This window comes from Natrix helvetica (assembly GCF_964273705.1).
Source record: "Natrix helvetica genome assembly, chromosome: 1".
Classification (NCBI taxonomy): domain Eukaryota; kingdom Metazoa; phylum Chordata; class Lepidosauria; order Squamata; family Natricidae; genus Natrix; species Natrix helvetica.
The window spans coordinates 158,234,484-158,260,513 of record NC_138548.1 but is presented as its reverse complement, the minus strand read 5'-3'; the positions used below and the strand labels follow the sequence as shown (position 1 = coordinate 158,260,513).

The 26,030-nt window shown below is 43.9% G+C and overlaps 1 protein-coding gene across 3 annotated transcripts in view; it reads left to right on the top strand.

Moving 5' to 3' along the window:
• The window catches only part of KCNH7 (potassium voltage-gated channel subfamily H member 7), a 374,740-nt gene that overhangs the window by 251,274 nt on the left and 97,436 nt on the right, over positions 1 to 26,030 (top strand). For all 3 annotated transcript variants that reach the window (XM_081943612.1, XM_081943611.1, XM_081943610.1), the window contains one exon: positions 20,182 to 20,607. In XM_081943612.1, the coding sequence (XP_081799738.1) occupies positions 20,182 to 20,607 (426 nt within the window). The remainder of the gene's footprint in view (positions 1 to 20,181; positions 20,608 to 26,030) is intronic.

Below are 26,030 nucleotides of genomic sequence, written 5' to 3'. Positions count from 1 at the left end.
GCTCAAGGTTAACTCAGCCTTCCATCCTTCCATGGGTGGTAAAATGAGGACCTAGATTGTTGGGGGCAATATGCTGATATTTGTAAACCGCTTAGAATGGGCTGTAAAGCACTATGAAGCGGTATATAAGTCTAAGTGCAAATTGCAATTTCTTTGTGTCAAGTGCTGGAAGTGCCCCTATTTGTCCATGGAATATAACAACACAGATCTTCCTGTAGAGCAGGCCCTTCTTAAGAATTGCATCAAACTCGCCGACAGCTATTTTCATACCTGTCATATTTTGGAGAGTCCACCTGGGTCCATTGAATGGATTCTTGTGCTGGTAAGTGAAAGCTTTCATGATTGCTTTGGCTAAGTCTGGAATGGATACCTGTTTCTGCTCTGACTATAAGAGCTGATAGGTTTTTACCAGTTCTTAGTATACTTCTTAAAGAACAGGTCTGAACTCGTTCAAGTGCAGAGGTAGTATTCTGCTGGTTCCGGACGGTTCGCCCGAACCGGTAGCGGAAATCGCGGTTGGCCCGCCTGCCCCATTTATGCACTTTTTTTTAGGCAAAGCGCATGCGTGGAAGGCTTAGCGCCTACGCGGACGCTTACATTTGTGAACCAGTAGCATAGGTAAGTGAATACCACCCCTGTTCAAGTGAGATAGGTTTTGTAAGGCCCCACATTTCTGCATCGTAAGTTAACATTGGGACTATTTTTGCCCTATATACTTTCAGCAAAGGGATCAAGGTACCTGGGTAATTTTAATTAATTAGTTGATGTAAACTTTTAGTACTTGCTGAGCTTCCCGAACTATATTCAGAAAGTCCTCATCTTACAACTACAATTGAGAGTGCAACTTAGACTGTTAAGCAATGCAGTTATGTGAGTCATGCCTGATTTTTATGACTTTTTTTGCCACGGTCGTTAAGCAAATCATGCCATTTACTGATACGATAAAGAACAAACAAAAATCTAAGAAATTATAAGCCCTCTGGTACTTTAATCTTAGAAGGACTTCAGTACATTATATTGAGATTACAATTCTCATAATTTCAAGGCAGTTTTGTTTTGCTTCTAACTAAAGGTAAAGGTTCCCCTTGCACATATGTGCTAGTCGTTCCTGACTCTAGGGGGCGGTACTCATCTCCGTTTCAAAGCCGAAGAGCCAGCGCTGTCCGAAGATGTCTCCATGGTCATGTGGCCGGCATGACTAAATGCCAAAGGTGCACGGAGCACTGTTACCTTCCCGGCAAAGATGGTCCCTATATTTCTACTTGCATTTTTACATGTTTTCGAACTGCTAGGTTGGCAGAAGCCAGGAGCTCACTCTGTTACCCGACGCTAGAGATTCAAACCGCCCAACTGCGACCTTTCTGATTGACAAGCTTAGCATCTTAGCCACTGAGCCACCGTGTCCCTCTGCTTCTAAGTACACACTATAATTATTCAAAAGTGTACTGAAATTATACTAAGTGCATTACCAATATACAGAATTATACCAGAATGCAGGCTTTTAAATACTTCGTATGATTAAATAATTGATTTTCCCATTTTTAATCTTGTAAAGCATCTGAAATTGTGTGAATTGAACAGCAAATTAGTATGAATTAAATTAATAAATAAATGAACAATTGATTGGATAATTGGATAAGGAGGAAGCTTTTATATTTAACTGTCACTTGAAACAGAGCTAGATTAATTATCCAACTAGCAGAAGGTTTTCAGATTGCAGTGATAGGAGGGCCCAGTAGCTTCAATAATTATGAAGGGGAAAAAAACCAATGTGTACTTAGAGTTCCTGGCGGGTCACTCTTGCTGGGAAAGTCAAAATGGAAGTGGTGAAATGAGGGAAAATCCAAAAAGCAATGATCTCTGTAGTCTTGAGGAAAGCCAGTTCAGATAAAAATGGAGATAAAATTTGACAGAAAGTGGTAACAAACCATAATTGTTCCATTTGTCTGAAACGGTATAGGGCAGCAATGGCAAAACTTTTTTGGCTCGCGTGCCATAAGTGGGGGGAGCGCAGGGGGGTTGTGTGCAGGCGTGCCGCACCTATAATGCAATGTGCAAACCCCCCAGTGCGCATGCATGCACTACAGGTGCAACCCCCCCCCCATTTTTGCATGCTTTTTTTGCCCTCCCCAAGCTCCAGAGGCTTTATAGGAGCATGGGGAGGGTGAAAACAGCCCCCCCCCGTCCCCCAGAAGCCCTCCGGAGGCTTCAGGGACCTTGAGGAGGCTTCCCTGAAGCCTCCGAAGAAGTCAAAACGACCCTCCGAGCAAACCGGAAGTCACTTCCGGTTTGCTCGGAGGGTCGTTTTAAACGCTCCGAAGACTTCAGGGACCTTCAAGAGGCTTCTCCAAAGCCTCTGGAGCAGTCAAAACGTCCCTCCGAGCAAACAAGAAGTCCATTCCTGAACTTCCGGTTTGCCCGTAGGGCCGGTTCTTTTGCTCTCCGGATGTTTCACGGAAGCTCATGAAGCCTCCAGAGGGCCTCTGGGGGGGAGGCTCTTTTCGCCCTCCCCAGGCTCCTATAAAGCCTCTGGAGCCTGGGGAGGGTGAAAAATGGCTTATAAAAAGGGTGAACTCAGCTGGCCAGCGCACGCATGTGAGCTGGCCAGCTGACAGGGCAGTGCCTCGCGTGCCCTGACAAATGGCTCCGCATGCCACCTGTGGCACACATGCCATAGGTTCGCCATCACTGGTATAGGGTTTCCTGCCTAGGCAGAGGGTTGGACTAAAGACCTCCAAGGTCCCTTCCAACTCTGCTATTGTATTGTATTGTATTGTTCTTTGGCCAAGAACGATGGTTCATATGTATTTCAGTTAGAGGTGGTATACAGCCAGTTCGGACCAGTTCACTCAAACCGGTAGTGGAAATTGCGGGTGGGTTTCCCTCCCCCACCTACCTGCCCTGGCTCTATGCCATCTTATTTAGGCACGTTTTCAAGCCATGCGCATGCATGCAAGCCACATGTGTGATCAAAGTGCATGCACGGAAGGCCGAGTGCATGCATGGACGTGCATGCTCATATTGGTGAACTGGTAGGGAAAGTAGGTGAATACCATCCCTGGTTTCCGTGCAAAGTAATGAGACCCTAGATTGAAATGTTCTCTAATTATTGGGGAGGGAGGATGTCCAACTTTTATGAGTAGATCCAAATGTCCAGATCAAAGACATAAAGAGGTCTGATCATTGTTGCTGCCAGGATTGGAAGAAGGGTTTCTCACTTGACAAGGATATGTGCACAAATCAATCTGAAACTCTCAGAACCAATATGGTGTAGTGATGAAGAGAGACCTAGATTCAAACCCAACCTCATCGGTAGATGCTCTGATGCTTCTTAGGGCAATATACTCTCTATCTCACATGATGATTATCACAAGAAAAAGTAGGAAGGAAGTCTACATTGAGCTCTTGAAGGAAAGACAGGATAGAAACAAAACAGAAATGAGGTGTATTGTAATGCATGTTTTATGAATGAGTGAACTTAGTGGAATGAGTCACTGTAAATCAGATAATTAATAATTCTATTAGACTGCAGAAGATTATAAACGTGGTAATACTCAAAGTGCTTTGGAATGAGTTTGGCTACAGTCCAAGTAATATAGTTTTACTGGAATTAGTGAATTAGTTACACAGTTGTATGTCCCGACTGTACACGCAGGGATGGAAGACAGGAATTCTATAGCAAAATGTAATATCTTGAAGGGACACAGTACTATTATTAAAAAGAGAGTTGCAATACAATGATTGGAGAAATGGACCTAAAATTACAGGATTGAATTAAGCAAATGCAATATGGAAGAGACAGATGAACATTGTGAAAGTTTCTTCACTGCCAACACCTGCTTCAAACGTGAAAGGTGAAAGATACATCAAGTTGGGAAATAATTGAATTAAATTAGCTGCATCATAGAAAACTGAAGATGGAGAATCCAAGGCAGTCAGGAAAATCTTCCAGGGATTGATCGCAGTACCAGTATCCACAGCAAACTATGACAGAGCCAAAATGAAGACATGCTTGGTGACATCATCAGGCACATTCTAAGAAAAAGGTTGTCTAATGTAGGTACGCAAACGTAGCCTTTTATATGGTGTCATCATCACATGTGCTATCATTTTAGATCATCAGAGTTTGCCGTGGAAGCCTCTAGAATACAGTTTATAATTTGTGATACTATCTAGAACAGTGATGACAATTCTTGGTCATGCAGAAACGGCACGCGGACACTTGTTGGGGCCGCACTCTGGAAAAGCTGAACTTCCAGGTTCTAGCGCACATGAATTCCAGCTCGCCGGCACTCATGTGCAAGCTGGTTTTCAGCACTTCCCTGCGCCTGAAGGGATCACGCTTTGGAAAAGCCCAACTTCCGTGTTCTGGCATGCATGCGCACCCAACAATCAGCTGGCGCTGCCACGCGAGCAAAGGGCAGCTGATCATTGCATGCACATGTGCGCCAGAAACCCAGAAAACAAACAGGCAAGGCCGCGTGTGCCAGGCGACATGGCATCGCTTGCCATTTTGGGCACATGTGCCATAGGCGCGCCATCACGGATCCAGAACAATACTTTCTTAAAGCCAATGAATAGCATTTACTCACCAACAGTAAAGTGATTTTAGATCAGCCCAAGAACAACTCCTGTGGTTCAGTACTGATATTTTAATCCAAATCACTGGATATTTCTAGCTGCATATATAATAATAATAATAATAATAATAATAATAATAATAATAATAATAATAATAATAATAATAATAATAATAATAATAATAATAATAATAATAATAATAATAATAATAATAAATTTGAATTTATTAGCCGCTCCCTTTCCAGATAGGACTCGGGGCGGCGTACAATAGAACATATAAAACATAAAACATATATACAAACACATAAACATACATATATACAAGGACATACATGCACGGAGGAGGTAACAAGTTACATCACATTAGACAGTTAAAAATCACCGTTAAAATACCCCAATTATAATAACACAATTTAAAATTTAAAATTTAAAAAATTTAAAAGGACTGTCAGGAGGAATAAGAAAAAATTTACGGTTGAGCCAGGCCAGATAATTGAAAGAGGTGGGTCTTCAGCTGTACACGGAAGGAGCGGAGATCGGAAATAATCCTGATGTCACGGGGGAGGTCATTCCACAGGGCTGGGCCCATCACAGAGAAGGCTCTGCTCCTGGGTGTCGCCCCCCGACACTGTTTAGTGGACGGCACCCGGAGAAGTCCCTCTCTGTGTGAGCGGATTGGTCGTAGGGATGCATGGGGCAGGATGCGATCCTGCATGTAACTAGGTCCTGTGCCATGAAGCGCTTTAAAGATCATAATCAAAACCTTGAAACGCACTCGGTAGACTACAGGAAGCCAGTGCAGCTCGCGCAGGAGAGGTGTTACAGGGGAGTATCTAGTCCTCCCCATAATCACCCGCGCGGCCGCATTCTGGACCAACTGCAGTCTCCGAGTGCATCTCAAGGGAAGCCCCATGTAGAGATCATTGCAGTAGTCCAGGCGAGACGCCACTAGCACATGGGTGACTGTGCGTAGGGCATCCCGGTCCAATAAGGGGCGCAATTGGCGCATCAGGCGAACCTGATGGAACGCCCCCCTTGCCACGGCTGTTACATGGTCATCCATGGACAGCCGGGTATCCAGGAGGACGCCCAAATTACGCACCTGTTCCATGGGGGCCAGTTGCACGCCCCCAATGGCCAGAGATGGAAGCAACTGGTTGAACCGGGAGGCCGGAAGCCACAGCCACTCCATCTTGGAAGGGTTGAGTTTTAGTCGGTTGCCATCCATCCAGACCCGTACGGCCTCCAAACACCGGGACATCATTTCAACGGCCTCATTGGGGTGGTTCGGGGTGGAAATGTATAGCTGAGTATCATCAGCATACAGATGATATCCCACCCCAAAACCACGGATGATCTCGCCCAGCGGTTTCATGTATGTGTTGAACAGGAGAGGCGAGAGCACCGACCCCTGTGGCACCCCACATGTGAGGGGGCTCCGGGTCGATCTCTGCTCCCCTGCCAACACACGTTGCGTCCGGCCAGAGAGGTAGGAGCCAAACCACCGTAAAACAGTGCCCCTGACTCCCAGCCCCTCAAGCCGGTGCAACAGGATACCATGGTCGATGGTATCGAACGCCGCCGAGAGATCTAATAGGACCAGGATAGAGGAACAACCCCTATCTCTGGCCCTCCAGAGATCATCCACCAATGCGACCAAGGCCGTCTCCATGCTGTGCCCGGGTCGGAAGCCGGACTGGCGCGGGTCTAGATAATCATTCTCCTCCAGGTGACGTGGGAACTGTTGTGCCACCACACTCTCTACAACCTTCGCTAAAAAAGGAAGGTTGGAGACTGGACGATAATTGACTAGATCCGTTGGGTCCAGGGAAGGCTTCTTGAGCAGGGGCCTCACAACCACCTCTTTCAAGGTGGCCGGCAGAGACCCCTCACCCAACGAAGCGTTCACTAGGCCCAGGAGCCAGTCGCGCGTAACCTCCCAGGATGCCAGTACAAGCCAGGAGGGACACGGGTCCAATAAACATGTGGTAGGTCACAGACGTCCACGTAACCTGTCCAAATCCTCGATGGCAACCGAGTCAAACTCCTCCCAAAGCGGTCCCTCAAGACTCGCCACGGGCGTCTCAACTGGACTACTGAAAGGGGCCCATCCCATCCGGATTTGAGCGACTTTGTCCTGCAGATATTTCCCAAACTCCTCTGCTCTGCCCTGTAAAGGAGCTTCCCGCGGTCTCTCAAACAAGAGGGAGCGGGTCACCCGAAACAGGGCGGCAGGGCGGTTATCTGCGGACGCAATAAGAGCGGCGCAATGTTGACGTTTGGCCGCTCTTAGTGCCACAAGGTACGTCCTCAAATAGGCTCGTGCCTGTGCTCGGTCAAATTCGGAATGGGAGGATCTCCAACGACTCTCTAGGCGTCTCTTGTGGCGTTTCATCACCCTTAGCTCCTCGGTAAACCAAGGGGCCAGGGTGGTTCGTCGCCGCAGGAGAGGCCGCAAAGGCGCCACCCGGTCTAGGGCCCCGGTAGTCGCACTATTCCATGCGTCTACCAGGTCCTCCACTCGGGGGCGGGTCAGATCCACAGGAGGTGGCCCAAGCTCCGTCTGGAACCTATCTGGTTCCATCAGGCGCTTGGGGCGGAACCATCTAATACCTTCCGGTTCCGCCTCCCCGCAGCGGGGGGTAGCACCAGGGAAGTCAAGCCGGAGAAGTGAGTGATCTGACCATGACAGGGGAATAATAGTTGGATCCCCTATTCCCAGATCACTCGTCCACTGGCCAGAGACAAAGACAAGGTCCAGCGTGTGGCCTCCCTCGTGAGTAGGGCCCTGAATTAATTGGGTCAGGTCCATGGCTGTCATGGAAGCCATGAACTCCCGAACCCCCTCAGACGCTTCTCCCATCGACGGCAGGTTAAAATCCCCCATCACTAAAAGTTTGGGGGTCTCAACCGCCACCGATGAGATCAGCTCGAGGAGTTCAGGCAGGGCCGCTGATGTATAGCGAGGATCAGGTATACTATCAGCAGGCCCAACTGCCTCCCAGGGCCCCATCTCACGACAAGGGACTCACACCCGGATGTCTGCGGCACAGTAAATATAAATTTAATATATTTAAGCATATAAACTCTTCAGCTAGAAATGTTGCTATGAGTTGAGATTTTGCAGAGATACATTACAGCTTCACTAGATACACTATATTGCCAAAAGTATTCGCTCACCTGCCTTTACTCGCATATGAACTTACTGTGACATCCCATTCCTAATCCATAGGGTTCAATATGACATCGGTCCACCCTTTGCAGCTATAACAGCTTCAACTCTTCTGGGAAGGCTGTCCACAAAGTTTAGGAGGGTGTTTATGGGAATTTTTGACCATTCTTCCAGAAGTGCATTTGTGAGGTCACACACTGATGTTGGATGGGTTTACGTGGCCTACCACTTCGTGACTGAGTTGCTGTTGTTCCCAAACACTTCCACATTCTTATAATACAGATGTTTGTAAAACAGTCTGCATGCCTAGGTACTTGATTTTATACACCTGTGGCCCTGGAAGTGACCTGATTCTGATTATTTGGATAGGGGAGCAAATACTTTTGGCAATATAGTGTATAAGAGATACAGGTAGTCCTTGACCTAAGGCCACGATTGGATGAGAATTTCCATGGCTAAGCAAGACAATTATTAAGTGAGTAGCACCTGATTTTGCAACCTCTTTTGCTACTGTTGTTCAGCGAATCACTGCAGTTGTTAAGGGAGCCACCCAGTTGTTCAGTGAATATGGCTCCCCCTTCGTGGTGGGTTGCAGATGGTACGCCCCGGAATGGGCCTACTGGAGCCTGCCCGGAGCACCGGATACCATTCTGGTATGGTGCTCTGGAGGGCCCGCCCGCCCGCCTGAGCTCCTTACCTGTCTTTAAGGCTTCTGCACTTCCGTGCATGGCACATAATGCTTACAGCATCTGCATGATGCTCCGCTGAGCAACTGGAGTGTCATGAAGGCTTGCGGAGGCGGTAAGACACATGTGGACGCCGCCAGGCCCGTTCCAACTGTAATGGTTGGAACAGGATCCGGAACCCACCACTGCTTCCCCCGTTGACTTCACTTGTAATCTAGCTGGAAAGTTCACAAACGGTGACCACATGATCCCAGAATGTTTCAACCATTAGAAATACCTGCCAGTTGCCAAGCACCCAGATTTTGACTGTGGGGATGGTGCAAGGGTCATCAGTGCAAGGCCTGGTTGCAAGTCACTGTTTTCAGTGCCATTGTAACTTGAAACGGTCACTAAATGAACGGTTGTAAGTCGAGGTCTACCTGCATGTTATTTAGAGATAATGAAATTTCAAACATGCAGCTGGTAATATGTTTCAAGGCGGCAATCCTGCCTTTGCTTAACCGAGATTAAATGCAGCTACTTCGGGAAGGATTACGTCTCATAGAATTTAACAGAGTTTGTACATGTTTATGTAAAAGATTCACTGTCAAGAGCTTACTAAAAGATAAACGTGCAAAATTGCAGCCTTCTCCATATTTGCAAACACGGCCAATGGTAACAAAACAAAAAAGATATCAGATCCCTAAATTGAACCACTTATTTAGACGGAGTAAATTGTTATGTGATGTTATACACCCACATCTTTGTGCAAAAACTTGACAATTTTATATTTTTAGAGAAGTGCGTTAAACAGGAGCATGAATATAACTAGGTAGGAAGACAGACAGTTTGTTAAACTGAGAAACGGAACTTTTCTATTCTGAACTGGTCTGAAACAATAGACTCACAACGAAATGTAACCTCAGCTACCATTGGAATTAGTACGAAAGAGATAATTATCCAAAGTAAAATTGTGGAAAGGAAAAAAACCATCCGAAGAGCAAGGTAATTTATGAGCAGTAAATACATTTTGCTTTTTGAGGTTTTATTAAAATCTATAAATGACTAATAAAGGGAATACTGTATGAAAAATTAAAATGCGCCCACACAAAATCTCCGCATTATTCAGTCTGCATAAAGCGAATGTGCAAGCAATAGGGCACTGCAACAGCAGGTTCTGCCTCCTTCCTGATGCATTGTAGGGCCTCTCTGCACAAACCCGGATCAAGGTCCTGTGCGTAAACCTTTTCTGAGGTTTGTATATCGTCCTGATGGGGAAACTATGGCACGCAAAGCCATTCAGCCTTGCCTGTTTGTCTTCTGGGTTTTGGGCACACCTGCGTGCAACAACAGCTGTCCTTCGCACATGTGGCAGTGCCAAAAACCAATGTTCGCATGCTCGTCGACCCTCTGATTGTTGGATGCGCATGCGTGCCAGAACCTGGAAGTTCAGATTTTCCAGAGTGCAATCCCTTTACGCATGTGGCAGTGCCGAAAATTGGTGTGCACATGCACACCGGCCAGCTGATTGTCAGGTGCATATGCGCACCAGAACCCTGAACATCAGATTTTTGGAACATGATCCCTTTGCGCGCACAGCAGTGCTGAAAACCAGTGGATGCATGCACGCTGGCCAGCTGATCAGCATGCATGCATGCATGCTAGAACCCGGAAGGTCAGCTTTTCCGGATTGTGGCCCTGACGAGCACTGGCCAGCTAACTTCGGCCTTCTTTTGAGACTGTTTTTCATGAAAAAACGAGCCCTACAGGCAACCGGAAGTTCAGGAACGGACTTCCACTTTGCTCATAGGACCATTTTTCGCCCCTCCCAAGCATTCAGAGATGCCTCCTGAAGGCCCCTGAAGGCTCCGGAAGATGAAAATCGGCCCTATGGACAAACCGGAAAACACTATTCCCAAACTTCCGGGTTCCCTGTAGGTCCGTTTTTCGCCCTCTGGAGCCTTCAGGGGCCTTCAGGAGGCTTTCCTGAAGGCTCCGGAGGGCAAAAACCAGCCCTACGAGCAAACCAGAAATGACTTCCGGTTTGGCCGTTGGTCTGTTTTTCGTTCTCCGGAGCATTCAGGGAAGCCTCCTGAAGGCTTAGGAGTTTAAAAATCGGTCCTATGGACAAACTGAAAGTCACCATTCCCGAACTTCTGGTTCAGGGAAACTCCTGAGGCCTCTGGAGGGCATCCGGGGAGCTGGGGGGGGCTGTTTTCACCCTCCCCATGCTCCTAGAAAGCCTCTGGAGCCTGGGGAGGGCAAAAAAAACATGCCAAATGTGGGAAGTGTCGGCGCTGGTTGTGTGCGCACTCACTTAGGGGGCTCGCGCACATAGCATTATGGGTGTGGCACGTCTGCACACGACTCCCCTGCTTTTGGCACGGGAGCCAAAAAAGGTTCACCATCACCGTCATATCACATCCTATGCTGAGATGATCGCCGCCATTGTGATGTTGCTCTCATTTCCCAAATAGATATTTTTTGTTGAACATTGGTAAGGAATAAGTAATACAGGCTGCTGCTTTTTTTAAAAAAAAAAAGTATTTACATGCAATTAAATAGATGACTGCATCTCCTCAATGCATTTGGAGTCCCACGAAGCATGCACGAAATGCTCCCTTTTCAGCACTCGGTGCCACGCACGCATGCTCCCTTTTCAGCTGAAAAGGTTCACCATCACTGTACTAAGCCATAGTCTGCCTGCATGTGGGTCATAGGATCCCCAGGGGACTATGCTATATTTCTAAGGGATCGCCCGAACTTAACTGCCAGGACTATGATCAGTCTGTCATAATCCTCCCGTTTCATTCTCTGTGCTAATTCCATTAGCATAAATATTGAAAATGACTGCATACGTAGGCCCCAAGAGGATAAATAAGAATTTAAAGGATAACTCTTCCACGATAGCTATTAAAAGCCTTGTTCCTACTCCATTTTAAAAATCCACTGAAAGCTGTGCTTTCAAGCGAGTGAAATTCTTTTTTTTTTTTTTTGCTACCAATTCGGTGGGCATGGCTTGGTGGGCGTGGCTGGCAGGGGAAGCATACTGCAAAATCTCCATTCCCACCCCACTCTGGAGCCAGTCAGGAGTGGCATATGCCAGTTCTCTGAACGACTCAAAATTTCCGCTACCGGTTCTTCAGAACCTGCTGAATTTCATCCCTGGTCTAAGCCCAAGATGTTCGTGCTGAACATTTTACGAACTTTCCCATCCTATGGTGCACTTTTGCAATCTGGTATTTTCACTGAATTTTCATCTAACTCAGCCTTGAGTCTTTTTTTAAAAAATTATTTGATATCTGTTGAAGTTCAACAAACTAGCTCACTGAATAAAAGCCTCCCTAGTAATGCATGTTAACTCTCAATGAAAGGACAGTTGCAGAGATCTGGGGCAGTCTCTCTGCTCCAAGCAAAGCATGTTGGGAGAACACTCTGCATGCCGCTCACGTCTTTGGCTTTACATCATTCCCCATTACCCAGTGCTCCAATTTGAAAGCTAAGCCCCGTGCAGTTACAGAGAAAATCCTAAATGCAGTTTCTCTACAAAATAGCAGTTTAATTGGGAAGTTGAGAACATTATCTGATCAATAATGAGAGTCTTTTTCTCCTACAGCTTTGCCATTGCTCCCCAATGTCATCCCTCTCCCCCAAAAGGTTATACTAGCTAATTAACTCCACTACTGAGAATGTAATAAATTCTGGAGTATCAGTTTATGTCCTACTCTTTCTTGACCCAAAGGAATTTCATGTAAAGAGTACAGTGCTATTGACATGCTGTTTAGTCTCTTCCCAAAAATGCTAATATGAGACTTCTTTGAACTTTTTTTTTATATTGAGATAATAAGACGCACATTAAGGGTGTTTGAGATTCCCAGTAATTATAATAGTACATCTCTAATAATACTGGAATCTGTCCTACATTTGAATGAACTTTTTAAATAATGCTTTTAATTCTTTCTCCAAACATTTAGTAGAACAGGAATTCATAACATAATTAGAATGAAGAGGCGCCTCCTTCTGGTAGCTGCTTGGGCATATGATAACTAGTAAACTAGACTAGCAAAAAAAGAAAAACTAAACTAAACTAAAGCCATGATTATACTCTCCAAGAGCAACATCTTAGAATTGGTATACTCTGGATTCAAGGAACATCTCCAGAGTCCCAGATGATAAAAGTAGGCATTTGTAGAAGAGCAGGTAGAGTTTGGGGGGGGGGGGAATTAAACATGTCATCAGTTCAGAGTCCTTGCATTGCCACAAGTGATCCAAGTCTATCCCCCTGCAAATTCAATTGACCTTTATCTAGTGCCAATTTAGTGCTCTTAGTTGACTAATAAATCATCTGTGTTTCAACTTTATGAATTGGACCTGATTATTTGCGCCTGTTCATTGAGTCCCATGTGGCAAGGAAGATTGAAAAAAAGGATGGGTGCTCTTAGTCAGATTGATCAGAATGTCTCATCTCCTTGGGACCACTACCATATCTTCTCTAAAGTAGCTAAACACTGTTCATTTAATACATACAAAATAATTCATTCTGCTGTTTGATATATCACAACCTTGATTTGGGGGACAGGTAGAAAAATGAAATGTATGAACTCCTTTGATTGCAAAATGTGATTATATTCTGCCATAATTCATGTAAGTAATGCTTTTGGAAGCTGAATGAAGGATTATAGCAATCACATCCAAATATTGGTTGGATCCAGATTCATTGTTAATGCTGTAATTCCATTGAAATCATTTTGAGGCAGGTGAATCATATCTATATCTAATCTATCTATACCATATCTCATTTAATCCAAGCTCCCCACTCTGTATTTCTACCTATTATTACAGATGTGAGAGGGCTGTAAAGCACTGTAAAGCAGCATATGACTCTTAAGCCAGTGGGTCTCAACCTTCCTAATGCCATGACCCTTTAATACGGTCCCTCATGTTGTGGTGACCCCCAACCATAAAATTATTTTATGTTTTCCATTTTTTTAAAAAATAGGTGTTTTCTGATGGTCTTAGGTGTCCCCTGTGAAAGGGTCGTTCGACCCCCAAAGGGGTCCCGACCCATAGGTTGAGAACCACTGCTCTAAGTGCTATTGCTGTTTTGTCAGCAGATTCATTAGTTGAGTCTATAAGAAATTCAATATCTTAAATATAGTGTTACTGTAATGGATCTCATGGTATTTTCAGCATAGCTGGAACTATTTTGTTTTGGAACTGGAACGTGAGTTACAACAGATTTGCCTTGTGGTTTTGTGTGCGAATGCAGCTAAGCAGCTAAACAAGGGATGGCTACTATTAAAATACTGTTGGGCATATTTTGCATTAACCACTCTATATATATAAATTTAAATGTGTTTTGTATTGGAAAAAGGCTGGAGTTCAAGTGAAGTCCAATAAAGATCGAAATTATTTTCTTTATTGTTGTTCTGAAAGTTAATGTAATCTTAAAGTTCTCCCCTCCCTCAATCACTCTATGTGTGTGTCTGTGTGTGTGTGTTTGTGTAAGCAACTGTTAGCTTAATTTTCACTCATGCACCTGAATTTGTTATACATTTAGCAACTGAATTTGCACATCAGGCTTTCCTGCAGGAGATAGGGTGAGTGCAGCTATTAATCATGTTCTTTTGACAGGAAAAAAAAACATTTGGCCTGACTGAGGAGTCTTGATGATTTTAGAGGAGGCAAAGTGGAAAATAATTATGGCTTCTCTTGATTTGTGTAAGACAATCAGCTGATCCAAAGAAAGCAGGCCCTAATGAAAATGGTAAGCTCAGCATGAGGCAGCAGCAAGTAGCTCTACCTGGACTTAAAAGCCAACCAGCATTGTGCTTGGATACTGCTTGGATGGAGACTAAAATTGAATCTGGCTAGACTGAAAAATCACAAAAACATTTCAGAAGGCAACAATTGAAAAACTTCCGCACTGTGGCCAAGAAATGAAAATCACCAGGAGTTGAGTTCAATTCAAAATCTCCACCTTTTAACAAAAACAACAGCAGAAGATCAACCTGTTTTCCAGCTTAAAGAATTTCTTTTTAAAAGTAATTATGGTGGCATTTTTTCCTCCCCCCCCCCTCCAATTCTGAAGCTGAAATCATTTGGTGCCTTTCTGCAAGAAGCCAGATATGATCAGAGTGGCTGAAAACTAGTAGATTTTGGAAGAGACTAAAATATTTAAAAGTAGACTGAAAAGCAATAAAACAGGTTTAACATAATGTATAAAATGAAAAAAAAAAGATCCCTAAGAAAATCAAGGGGAAAAGAGAGTGAAAGGCCTGGTCTACCTGCTGCAGCTTTTAGTACTCAATATCAGCCTGTAACTATCAGAAGCCTTCCCACAGAGCCAGCAGTGTGCAGTGGCAGCCAAGAAAGCCAATGCAATCCTAAATTGCATTGACAGAGGGATTCAATCAAGATCAAGTGAGGTACTATACCACTCTATAAAGCCGTGGTAAGACCATGCTTAGAGTACTGCATCCAGTTTTGGTCACCACACTATGAAAAAGATGTCGAGACTATAGAAAAAGTGCAGAGAAGAGTAACCAGGATGATTAGGAGACTGGAGGCTAAAACATATGAAGAACGATTGCAGGTACTGGGCATGGCTAGTCTAGCGAAGAAAAGGACCAGGGGAGACATGATAGCATTGTTCCAATATTTGAGGGGCTGCCACAGAGAGGAGGCAGTCAAGCTATTTTCCAAAGCACCTGAGGGCCAGACAAGGAATGATGGGTGGAAACTGACCAAGTAGAGGTTCAACCTGGAAATAAGGAAGAACTTTCTGACAGTGAGAACAATCAACCCATGGAACAGAAGTTGCCTTCAGAAGTTGTGGGAGCATCATCACCTGAGACTTTCAAGAAGAGACTGGACTGCCATTTGTCAGAAATGGTGTAGGGTCTCCTGCTTGAGCAGGGGGTTGGACTAGATGACCTATAAGGTCCCTTCCGACTCTGTTAATCTGAAAGAAACACTTAAAACATACTTCTGACCTAAAGAAAGATCTCTTGTGGGCCACCAAACAAGATTGGGGTGCTATTATCGGTGTAGCCTAATTGCAAGTTATTCCACAACAAAACATGAGCTTACTGCAGCAAAGTTCATTCTTTGAAAGGATGTGAGTGCTTTAAAGTTTCGAAAAAGATTTTCTTTACTTGGACTTAACCCACACTCATCAAAAGCCCTTCTTTCAAATGCTTGGCCTAGTTCTGCTGCCCAGAGCAAGGACTTTGTGACACCAAAAGGAAGAAGAACACTGTGTAAGGATCTTGAAGCGGCAGCAGATTGGGCAGGTACAGAGCTCACCTGATCGCTATCCTGTTATTTATTTGAGTAAATGTATATGGCCTACTCTCAGTGACTCTAGGCGTCTTACAAAAATAAAAAACCCAATATACAAAATATAAAAATGAGCAGCGCAGTACCCTAGAGGTGGAGCCTCACAATCAGGACGCCATGAGTTCGCTCCTAGATAGCCGCAGATATTTCTTTGGGTTATTGTCTGCTGCGACCTCTGCATGGGCATCAAGAAAGGCATCCAGACAGTAAATGCTCAGCTCCATTCAGTCGCTTCAACTCCATCCCAATGCAAGGGATTACAGGATCGTTAAGAGAAAGAAGAAAGAAAATGTATGAACAATAAAAACAATAACCCCCACCTCCACTCCCTAGTGACAACAATCAATCAAATAGGCCACTTGATGGGCTCCATCCCACTCTAGAGCCCAGGTCTGTTGGTAAAACTAGGTTTTCAGAGCCTTCGAAACAGTGTCAAAGTGAGAAGGTCCATACAATCCAACTTACTATCACAAAATGTATTCTGTTTTTAATTAAACTTTTCAAATGAGTGCATGTGTATCAGTCTATCTTCTTTTGTTTTTACTGATACATTTTCCCTAGTTTTTCCTATAATGTGTAGCTACCCTGTGCTACCCTCAATGCATGTATCCTTCTAGTATTTAGGTACACTGACTCATTTTCTTTTCTTTTGCTGAAAGTAGACAAAATTGAATTGCTGATTTTGGGATTTATTGATTTTAAAGGTTTATTTATGGGAGGAAGGTAGCAATGATATGTGGGAGGATAAAGATGATAACTATGTTTGAAACTGCTGCAAAGATCGGAAGTTTCTTCTTTGGGTACCTTTCTATTCCCTGCTTTTTTATTATTCTTTGCTTTCCCCCTTTGAACCTTTTATGATATTTTTCTGTTTCTTCTATGCGTCGTTAATTTTTTTAAAAATCTTTGTCAAGTCTGATTTTAATAAAATTTATTCATAGTATTTAGGTACCTTGATTATAATTTCCCGACAAGTCCACCATAAAGTAAATAATTTTGAAAAAAAATGTTACTTAAATGTAGAGGGTTTTTAAAAAAATTATGTAAAAGCAGTTATCCAAGATGCTGTCGTTTAAAGATAAGCAGAATTTAATGAGTCCTTGGAGACTTTTTTTGAAAACACCTGAACATGAGATTTTTATTTATGATATCTACATAAAATACAGGTAGTCCTTGACTTGTGACTGGTTGTTTAGCAACCATTAAAAGCAAAAGACACCCTCCGCCCCAAATAGATTATTCTGATCTGTTAGGACTGATTCTTTTGATTCCAGTTCCTTCAGTGCTCCGAAGATTAGTGTCAGAGTTCTACATTACACCCCCAGCGAAAGAAAACTCCAAGGCTTGAAGTTCCTCAAAGTTCCATTTTATTAGAGGTGTCATATTGACACGTCTGGGAAAACCCGAATCTGAAAGCTTCCAGGTTTTCCCCACCCAAATGAAAGTCCAAGTCCCTGCCCAGAACCCACATGTCCATCACAGGGTTCAATCAGGCACCATCCAAAACTGGAGGTGCCTCCCAGTCACACCACTCCAGGTGCAGGGCAAGATGTCCTTGACTCTCTGAAAAAGGAATGTTATTTTGACTATATAACTCCCATACTCCATATAATTCCCCCCTCCCATTTTCCCACAGGATTAAATGTGGAAGGCCGGAAGGCCCAATGAAAAGATGGCTTCCAGGCCTGACAGTTAGATTTGGTATTCTAAAGGACCCCATCTAGCTCAATGATTCTGAGTGCCTGTAGCCAGGATGGCGAACCTATGGCACGCATGCCACAGGTGGCACGCGGAGCCATTTGTCAGGGCACATGAGGCGTTGCCTTGTCAGCTGGCCAGTGTGCAAGCGCGCTGGCCAGCTGAGTTCAGCCTTTTTTAAAGCCATTTTTCACCCTCCCCAGGCTCCAGAGGTTTTATAGGAGCCTGGGGAGGGTGAAAAGAGCCCCCCACTTCCCCCCCCCCCCCAGAGGCCCTCGGTAGGCTTCATGAGCTTCCCTGAAGCCTCCAGAGCAGAAAAAAACCTGCCCTATGGGCAAACCGGAAGTTCAGGAATGGACTTCTGGTTTGCATAGAGGGTCGTTTTGAGCGCTCCAGAGACTTCAGGGAAGCTCATGAAGCTTCCAGAGGACCTCTGGGGCGGGAGGCTCTTTTCACCCTCCCCAGGCTCCTATAAAGCCTTTGGAACTGGGGAGGGCAAAAAATGGCTTTAAAAAAGGCTGAACTCAGCTGACCAGCGTGCGCATGCGCACTGGCCAGTTGACGGGGCAATGCCTCACGTGCCCTGACAAATGGCTCCGCGTGCCACCTGTGGCATGCGTGCCATAGGTTCGCCATCCTGGGCCTAGGCGTTTGGAAGTGGCAGGGTGGGTGAAGGCTGAGCAACAGGTGGAAGCAGGCCAACTCGCAAACAGAATGTACTGAGATTGACCACTAGATGGCTGAGATTCAGTTCAATCTATTTCTCTAATGGTCATTCAGACTCTTGCGACGCTAGGAGCTCATAATACTCATGCTCTGCTTGCCATGGGCATTTTGTTCCTCCCAGCTTGTGTGCCTGAGCCCCAGCATTTAAACAGGTCTGCTTCCCCTCAAAAGTAGCCACTCACATTTTAACTGGTGGCTAACATTGCAGGGTAGTCTGGAGCAGTGGTGGGATGCAACCGGCTTAACAACTGGTGAGTGCACATTTGGGCGGGGCCAAATGGTCACTGGAACTACAGGTTCACCCGAACCGATCCGAATCGGCTGAATCCCACCCCTGGTCTGGGAGAGGGAGGCATCCGAAAGCTTTGACCCTGAAGAGGATGACACTGTCTTGTCCTTGCCTCTGATATTAAAACATCTTGTACTTATCTAGCTTATTTATTTATAAAATGCATCACATTTTAGCCTGGCTTACATATAAAGATAAGGAGATTGCAGTTTGCATCATGGTGTAAGGTGTGAAAGTAGCTATTCATTATGGCATCAATATGCCACAGCAAAATATTATTATTAGTGCTATGTTTAGAGCAAGCCATTGAATCAACTACGAACAGGAAGTGGGACTCTACTGACCAGGTGGCAATTGGAATATATAATCAAGAGGAACATATTTGTTTCCCAGGGAAATTAGGAGTTAGCACTGGGATAGTTGACATGAGAAGATCCTTTTTGAGTGCAAACTAGATTTTGGCTGTCTCCAGGAGCCATCTCTGGCCTAGCTTCATTATCCATCTATCACTTCAGAAATGCTTCTCAGAAAAGAGAATAAGTGAGAGTTATACAGAGTGTTTTGTTTTTTTTGTCCTTTCCTAGTAATTCTCATTTGCTTCCTAGACTCAGGAATTTTAGCACGGTCTCTCTCTCTCATATAGATACAAGTAATAAATATCAATGCAGGTAGTCCTCGAGTACTATTGACCCAAATTTTCTGTTGCTAAGTGAATCATTTGTTACATGAGATTTGCTCCATTTTACAACCTTTCTTGCCACAATTGTTAAGCGAATCATTGCAGTTGCATTACATCCCTACGACCAATTCGCTCTCACAGGGAGGGACTCCTCCGGGTGCCGTCCACCAAACAATGCCAACGGGCGGCGCCTAGGAGTAGAGCCTTCTCTGTGATGGGCCCAACCCTCTGGAATGACCTCCCCCCCGATATTAGAACTACTACCGACTTCCGCTCCTTCCGACAAAAACTTAAGACTCACCTGTTCCAATTAGCCGGCCTGGCCCATCTATAGTTCCGTTCTTACCTCCTGGCGGATATTTTTACCTGGGATAGTTTTTAGGGTTAATGTATTTTAAATTTTTAAAATTTTATTCTAACTTAAACTAAATTTGTACAGTGAACTATTGTTACCTCCTCCTGCCCTATATTTATTTTATGTTTATACTATGTATATTTATTGTTTTCTTGTTTTAATATGACTGTACACTGCCCCGAGTCCCTTCTGAGAGAGGGGCGGTCTAGAAATTGAATAAAGTTAAGTTAAAAGTTAAGTTAAGTGATAAATTAGTAGCCCATTTGTTAAGTAAATCTGGCTCTCCCCCCCCCCAATTGACTTGGCTTCTCAGAACTTCACCAAAGGGGATCAGTCGACCCTGGGACACAGCAACGGTCATAAGTATGAACCAGTTGCCAAGCGTCTGAATTTTGATCACGTGATCATGGGGATGCTGCAAAGGGCGTCACTGTAAAAAAAATGGTCACCTTTTTTCAGTGCCACTGCACTTTGAACGGTCACAAAATGAACTGTTGTAAGTCGAGGGCTGCCTGTAATATTTTAAAAGTCACATTGCCCTTTCTAAATTCAGCACAATTATCTTGCGTTGCCTTTTCAGCAACCTTGTTCAGAAAGAGTTGCTTGATAGTTTGTTTGTTCCATTTCTACTTGACTCACTGGATGGTTTGGTTGTTTTGTTTCTTACTTCCCAAGGTCCTCTCTTTGGGTGCTGATGTCCTGCCAGAATACAAGCTCCAAACACCCCGCATCAACAAGTTTACGATATTGCACTACAGTCCTTTCAAAGCCGTCTGGGATTGGCTCATTTTACTGCTTGTGATCTACACTGCCATCTTCACCCCTTACTCGGCTGCCTTCCTTCTCAACGACAGTGAGGAACAGAAGAGGCGGGTGTGCGGCTATTCCTGCAACCCCTTGAACATGGTAGACTTAATTGTGGATATTATGTTTATCATTGACATTCTCATAAACTTCCGAACGACATATGTCAACCAGAATGAAGAAGTGGTAAGTGACCCAGCGAGAATAGCCATTCACTACTTCAAAGGCTGGTTCCTAATTGACATGGTTGCTGCAATACCTTTTGACCTGCTGATCTTTGGATCGGGCTCGGATGAGGTAAGCCAAACGAAACACACAACTCACTTGCTTTTTAATGTATGTGTCATCCCATATGTATATGTCACATGCTTCATCTCAGACCAGAGGTGGGTTGCTCTCAGTTTGGTCCCGGTTCGCCCAAAGCGCGTGTGAAGCGAACCAGTAGTAAAACCGGTTCGCAACGCACCTCTGGTTCCGACCTAATCCCAACACATGATTGTTCGTCACTTTCCCCACTTCATTGGCAAGCGCAAGGAAGAGAACTGCGTAGTCTTAGCTCACAGCAAATCATAGTTTCCCATTTTGTACAAGTGCCACAAACCCCAATATGCACAAAATATTTTTTCTGCCACACCAACAATGTGGAGTATGCATGTGTGTGACCACTGTGTCTGCGTAAGAATGTTTACTATGTGTTGGATGTTGACTGGAGAGATTCAGGTTCAAGCCCACATCAGTGTCTATCCATGATAAAGAACTGCACTAAAAGACTTGGGCTGTGACAAATGGCCTCAGCTCCTCAGAGGAAAAGCAAGTTGCAGAAGCAGCCTTGTCCTATCTAAATGGACACGATTGTTTTCAAGGATATGCAAACCTTGGATTGATGTGTGTCTCTCCAATGCTCATTCCCCTAAGCTACTTCTCTAATAGCAATAGCACTTAGGCTTATATACCGCTTCACAGTGCTGTACAGCCCTCTCTGAGCAGTTTACAGAGTCAGCACATTGCCCCCCAAAATCTGGGTCCTCATTTTAACAACCTTGGAAGGATGGAAGGCTGAGTCAACCTTGAGCCTGGTGAGACTCGATCTCCCAAACTGCTGGCAGCCGGTGATCAGCAGAAGTAGCCTGCAGTACTGCACTCTAACCACTGCGCCACCACGGCTCTAAGTGACATGGTTGCTTGTCCAGCATAGCACCTGTCCATTTGCTAGCTTTATTGAACATTGCTGGAGAAGACCTTCACCCTCAGAGCTCACCAAAAAAACAAGAATGTTTGGTCTTCTGGATTTGGCAAGCAAGAGGTAGGAGAATCCTCAAAACAATGTCAGACAGGGGCTGGACCTCCACTGATCATTTCCAGAATTAAATTTTAGAGTATAGGCAAAGGTAGGGAAAAGAATCCTTTCTTGTGTTTCCCCTTCCTATGTAAGCAACGTCCCTGAAGAAAGTTAGTACATCATCTGGGTCCGATTCAGCTTACACAGTCTGGAAAGTCTTCCCTCTTTCCTTGTAAGATGCATGTTCAGTTATTGCTGTTTCTCCTCCTCCTCTAATTATTACTGCTGCTGGTGGTGCTGCTGCTACTACTACTACTATCTTGTTTTCCCAAAAATAAGACCTCCCTGGATAATAATCCCAATTGGGCTTTTGAGTGCATGAGCTAAAATAAACCCTCCCCCAAAAATAAGCCCTCCATGAAAATATTGCAAGATCCATGAGGTGACCATGCTTGCCGCCTCCTGCACCTCAAAAACAATAAGACCTCCCTGAAAATAAGGCCAAGCGCTTATTTCAGGGATCAAAGGAAAATAAGACCCTGTCTTATTGGGCTTATTATCCGGGGAGATCTTATAAGACCCTGTCTTATTTTCGGGGGGAAACGATATTACTACTACTATTACTACTACTACTACTACTACGTCTATTAGTACAGCTATTCTATTGTTTATTACAGAAGGATGGATTTTGGCGACTTTCTGAATTATTCCTTTTCAGGGCTGCTTCTTCTTATGTTGTTCTTGATCAGCTTGATATTCTCACGATGCCCCTATCATGAGAATGATTGTGAATGTAGATTAGCAGTATTATCTCTTACTCTAACTACCACTTTAGTCATTGAGTCTTTTTTTTTGAAATCCCTATTGTCACAAGGTCTCCCTGTAGTAAAGACCCCTGCTAACAACTTTGTCAACCAGTCTTTTTTGTGTGTGTGTGAAATGGCATCACTTTCAGAGGCTTCACCAGGAGGTTCTCCAAGACTCAGAAAGTCTTGATCTCAAGCTGTTTTTAGAAAGGCCACAAGATAATAAGCTGAATGCTACCAGCCACACTATGTGTATAATTCTGTTTGTGTATCAGCATGCTGGAGGGGGAGAGAAAAAATAGATGACCGATTGTAATTCTTGGCAGAGTGGTGGTAGGCTCCTGTGGATTCACTTAAAACCTTTAATTTTAAAATATTAGTGCTAGCACACAACTGTTAAATTATGAGATTTATGGCAAAGATATTAAATAGACATTTCCAAAGGAAAATGCTTGTTTTCCCTGTGGTTGTGCAGTATCTTTCTGTAAGAATGTATGAATCAGTCTTAATTTGCTCTATCTCATTTTTTTTAGGAATACGCTAATTATTCCATTCTATAATAACTATTTAAAAAATGAGTTAAAAAGAGACTGGAAAACCATATTCTAAACATTCACTACTTTCCTTGATATAAACAGTTTACTAATACTCCTAAACATAGTTTTTTTTAAAACTGAGATGCTCATAATATATGGCATACTTTTGCTAAAAAGTCAGCTGCCCTAATATCTCCTTTTTTAAACACTGGTTTTCCAAATGGATGCTCCATCCTGAAGCAGCTTTCCCACTAAAGTCTTCTCTCGGGTTCTTCGTTGCTGCCCATCTGTGATTCAGCCAAGTTCATGTCAGGGTTCCAAGTAATAAATCCATAGCAAGTAGAGACTTCGATGCAGGTAGATTCGTCAAAGAATACATTTATTGGAATGATCATATTGGCACATATCTGATGAAAACTGACTCTGAAGTCTCCCGCGGTTTTCACTTCATTAAAAGTAAAACTTTTTCTCCTTTCTCTAAACAATCAGTCACATCGTCCAAGCACAGTGCGGACAGGCAACTGGGTAGCATCATTCTGCCTTCCTTCGACCAGGTTTGAGAATGTCCTTGGTTCCCAAAAGAAAATACGTTGCTGTGGTTACAGATTCCCCTCTGTCTCAATTCCCCCCTCCCTATCCCTCAGCTCCAGTGTGGCAACACTGAAACGGTCAAAAATGGCTTCGGTCAGATCAGCTTCAGGGTTGACAGTTCATTTTGGTGGAAAATCTCACTTTGTTCGCACCAAAATCTGTCTTTACTTAACCATAAGAAACCAAATCAGAGATCCCACATAATAATTTTAGGATGCAGATTGTATTGTGTGATAAATCAGTATCATCAGCCTCAAAGAACACAAATGCATCTTTTTTTTAAAAAAAATACAGAGTGGAACATTAACATGGATGGTTAGTGTTAATCAACGTGTAAAATAATTTTGAGCAAAGCACATGAACCAAGCATGACCCAGACATATCCTGACCCACTTTTCACCTACAGGGAACAGTTTCTAGTACATGTTAAGTACAGAGCTATATATTTTGGAGAATTTAGAGCCACTTATAGCACAGGATGACTAAGTCATAGCAGCAGTGATGTGCGGTGAGGTTTATGGCTGGTGAGGCTGGTGACGTCATCAGCGCGAGCCGCGGTCCCCTTCATGTTGACTCAGGAAGGCGGGGAATGGGACCACGTGTGCAGGAGGGAAGCTGAGGCTAAAGGAGCCTCCTGCACATGTGGTCCCATTCCCGGACCACGTGTGTAGAAGGCTCCTCAGCGTCTTTTCCCTTTTCCCTTTTTTTAAAATTTTCATGACGAGAGCGGTGAGGCTCTGCCTCCCCTGCCTCCCCTGACCGCACGTCCCTGCATAGCAGTAATTAGTAATAAATATCAACTTGATTGTGCATAGGTCAGCGAGAACTGTTGTTTCCTAATAATTTAGCGCCTGGCTGAGTTTGAGGGCTGAGAGACTAAAATAGGTTTAGACTGAATTAGTACTTGGACCGGAGACAGCTAAGGGAATACTCTGACTACAGATTACACTGAGATTGAAAAAAAACATCAGGACTCAAGCTTGACCTGGGAGCATAGTTATCTAACAGTTTAACAATATTAAATAACGTTTACCAGGTAGAAAGGAAAGGGCTACATTTTTCCATTTCTTCTCTGGATTCCTTCATGACATGCTCACATAAGATCATGTTTTTAACAGAAATGGCATTAAAATGATATGTGCCACTGAAATGTCTACAGTAATTGGAAGGGGGAATTTTTGAAGTTGGATCTTCCTTTTTTACCCTTGGATTAGAAAATCAAAACTTCATCTGGCTCTTAAGACAGTTTCCGGCAATCATAAAAACCCAGCTTTACACCAATAAGGTAAAAGTGAAGGTTCCCTTCGCACATATGTGCTAGTTGTTCCTGTCTCTAGGGGGCAATGTTCATCTCCATTTCAAAGAGCCTGTGCTGTCCAAAGACGTCTCCTTGGTCATGTGGCTAGTATGACTAAATGCCAAAGGTGCACGGAATGCTGTTACCTTCCCACCAAAGGTGGTCCCCTAATTTTCTACTTGCATTTTTACATGCTTTCAAACTGCTAGGTTGGCAGAAGCTGGGACAAGTAAAGGGAATTCACTAGGTTACACAGCACTAGGGATTCAAACCACCGAACTGCTAACCTTTCTGATTGACAAGTTCAGCATCTAAGCCATTGAGCCACTGCATCCCTATATTACACCAATACAAACGTGCAAAGCAGTAAAAATCAGCTAATTAAAATGGATATTTTTATTTAAAAATAAGCTTTGTAAGTTAAAAAAAATGATTTAGACTCTACATTTTAAAAAAAATTAAATGCATTTGTCCAAATGCAAATACTGCAAAATAAGTTTCACAATCAGACTACAGCATTATCATCGCCTAATATATGCTACCCTTCAATCTAGCAGCCATCATTATAAATCAAAGTAACATCTTTATTTTGGAAATTGAAAGTTGAATACTATTAACACTCCTGAAAGCTTCAATAATCAGAACTGAGAAGAAGATGTATGGAAAGAGCAAGGGTAGCATAGGTTGTTTTCAGCAGGTTCTGACCAGTTCTGGAAAACCGGTAGTGGAAATTTTGAGTAGTTCGGAGAACTGGTAAATATTACCTCTGACTGGCTCCACCCCCATCTATTATCTGTCTCCCGAGTCCCAGCTGATTGGGAGGAAATGGGGATTTTGCAGTAATCTTCCCCTGGAGTGGGGAGGGAATGGAGATTTTGCACGCCCACCAAGCCATGCCCACCACACCCACAGAACCAGTAGTAAAAAAAATTGAATCCCACCACTGGAGGATAGCCCTGATCAGTCTCCTCCAAGCAGTCATTTTCATTCAACAGGCTCCTGACTAAATCCTTCTTAATGCAAACATGCAGAAGCATTTTCTGCTCTCAGAGAAAGCATGGTCAAAAAGGGACTCACATAGTAACATGCAGTTGTGTTCCATATAACTTTAATGAGTTGGCCAGGGCATGTATTGGTAATCCTTGACCGATGACCACAATTGGGCCCCAAATTTCCATTGCTAAGCAAGACATTAAGTGGGTTTTGCCGCA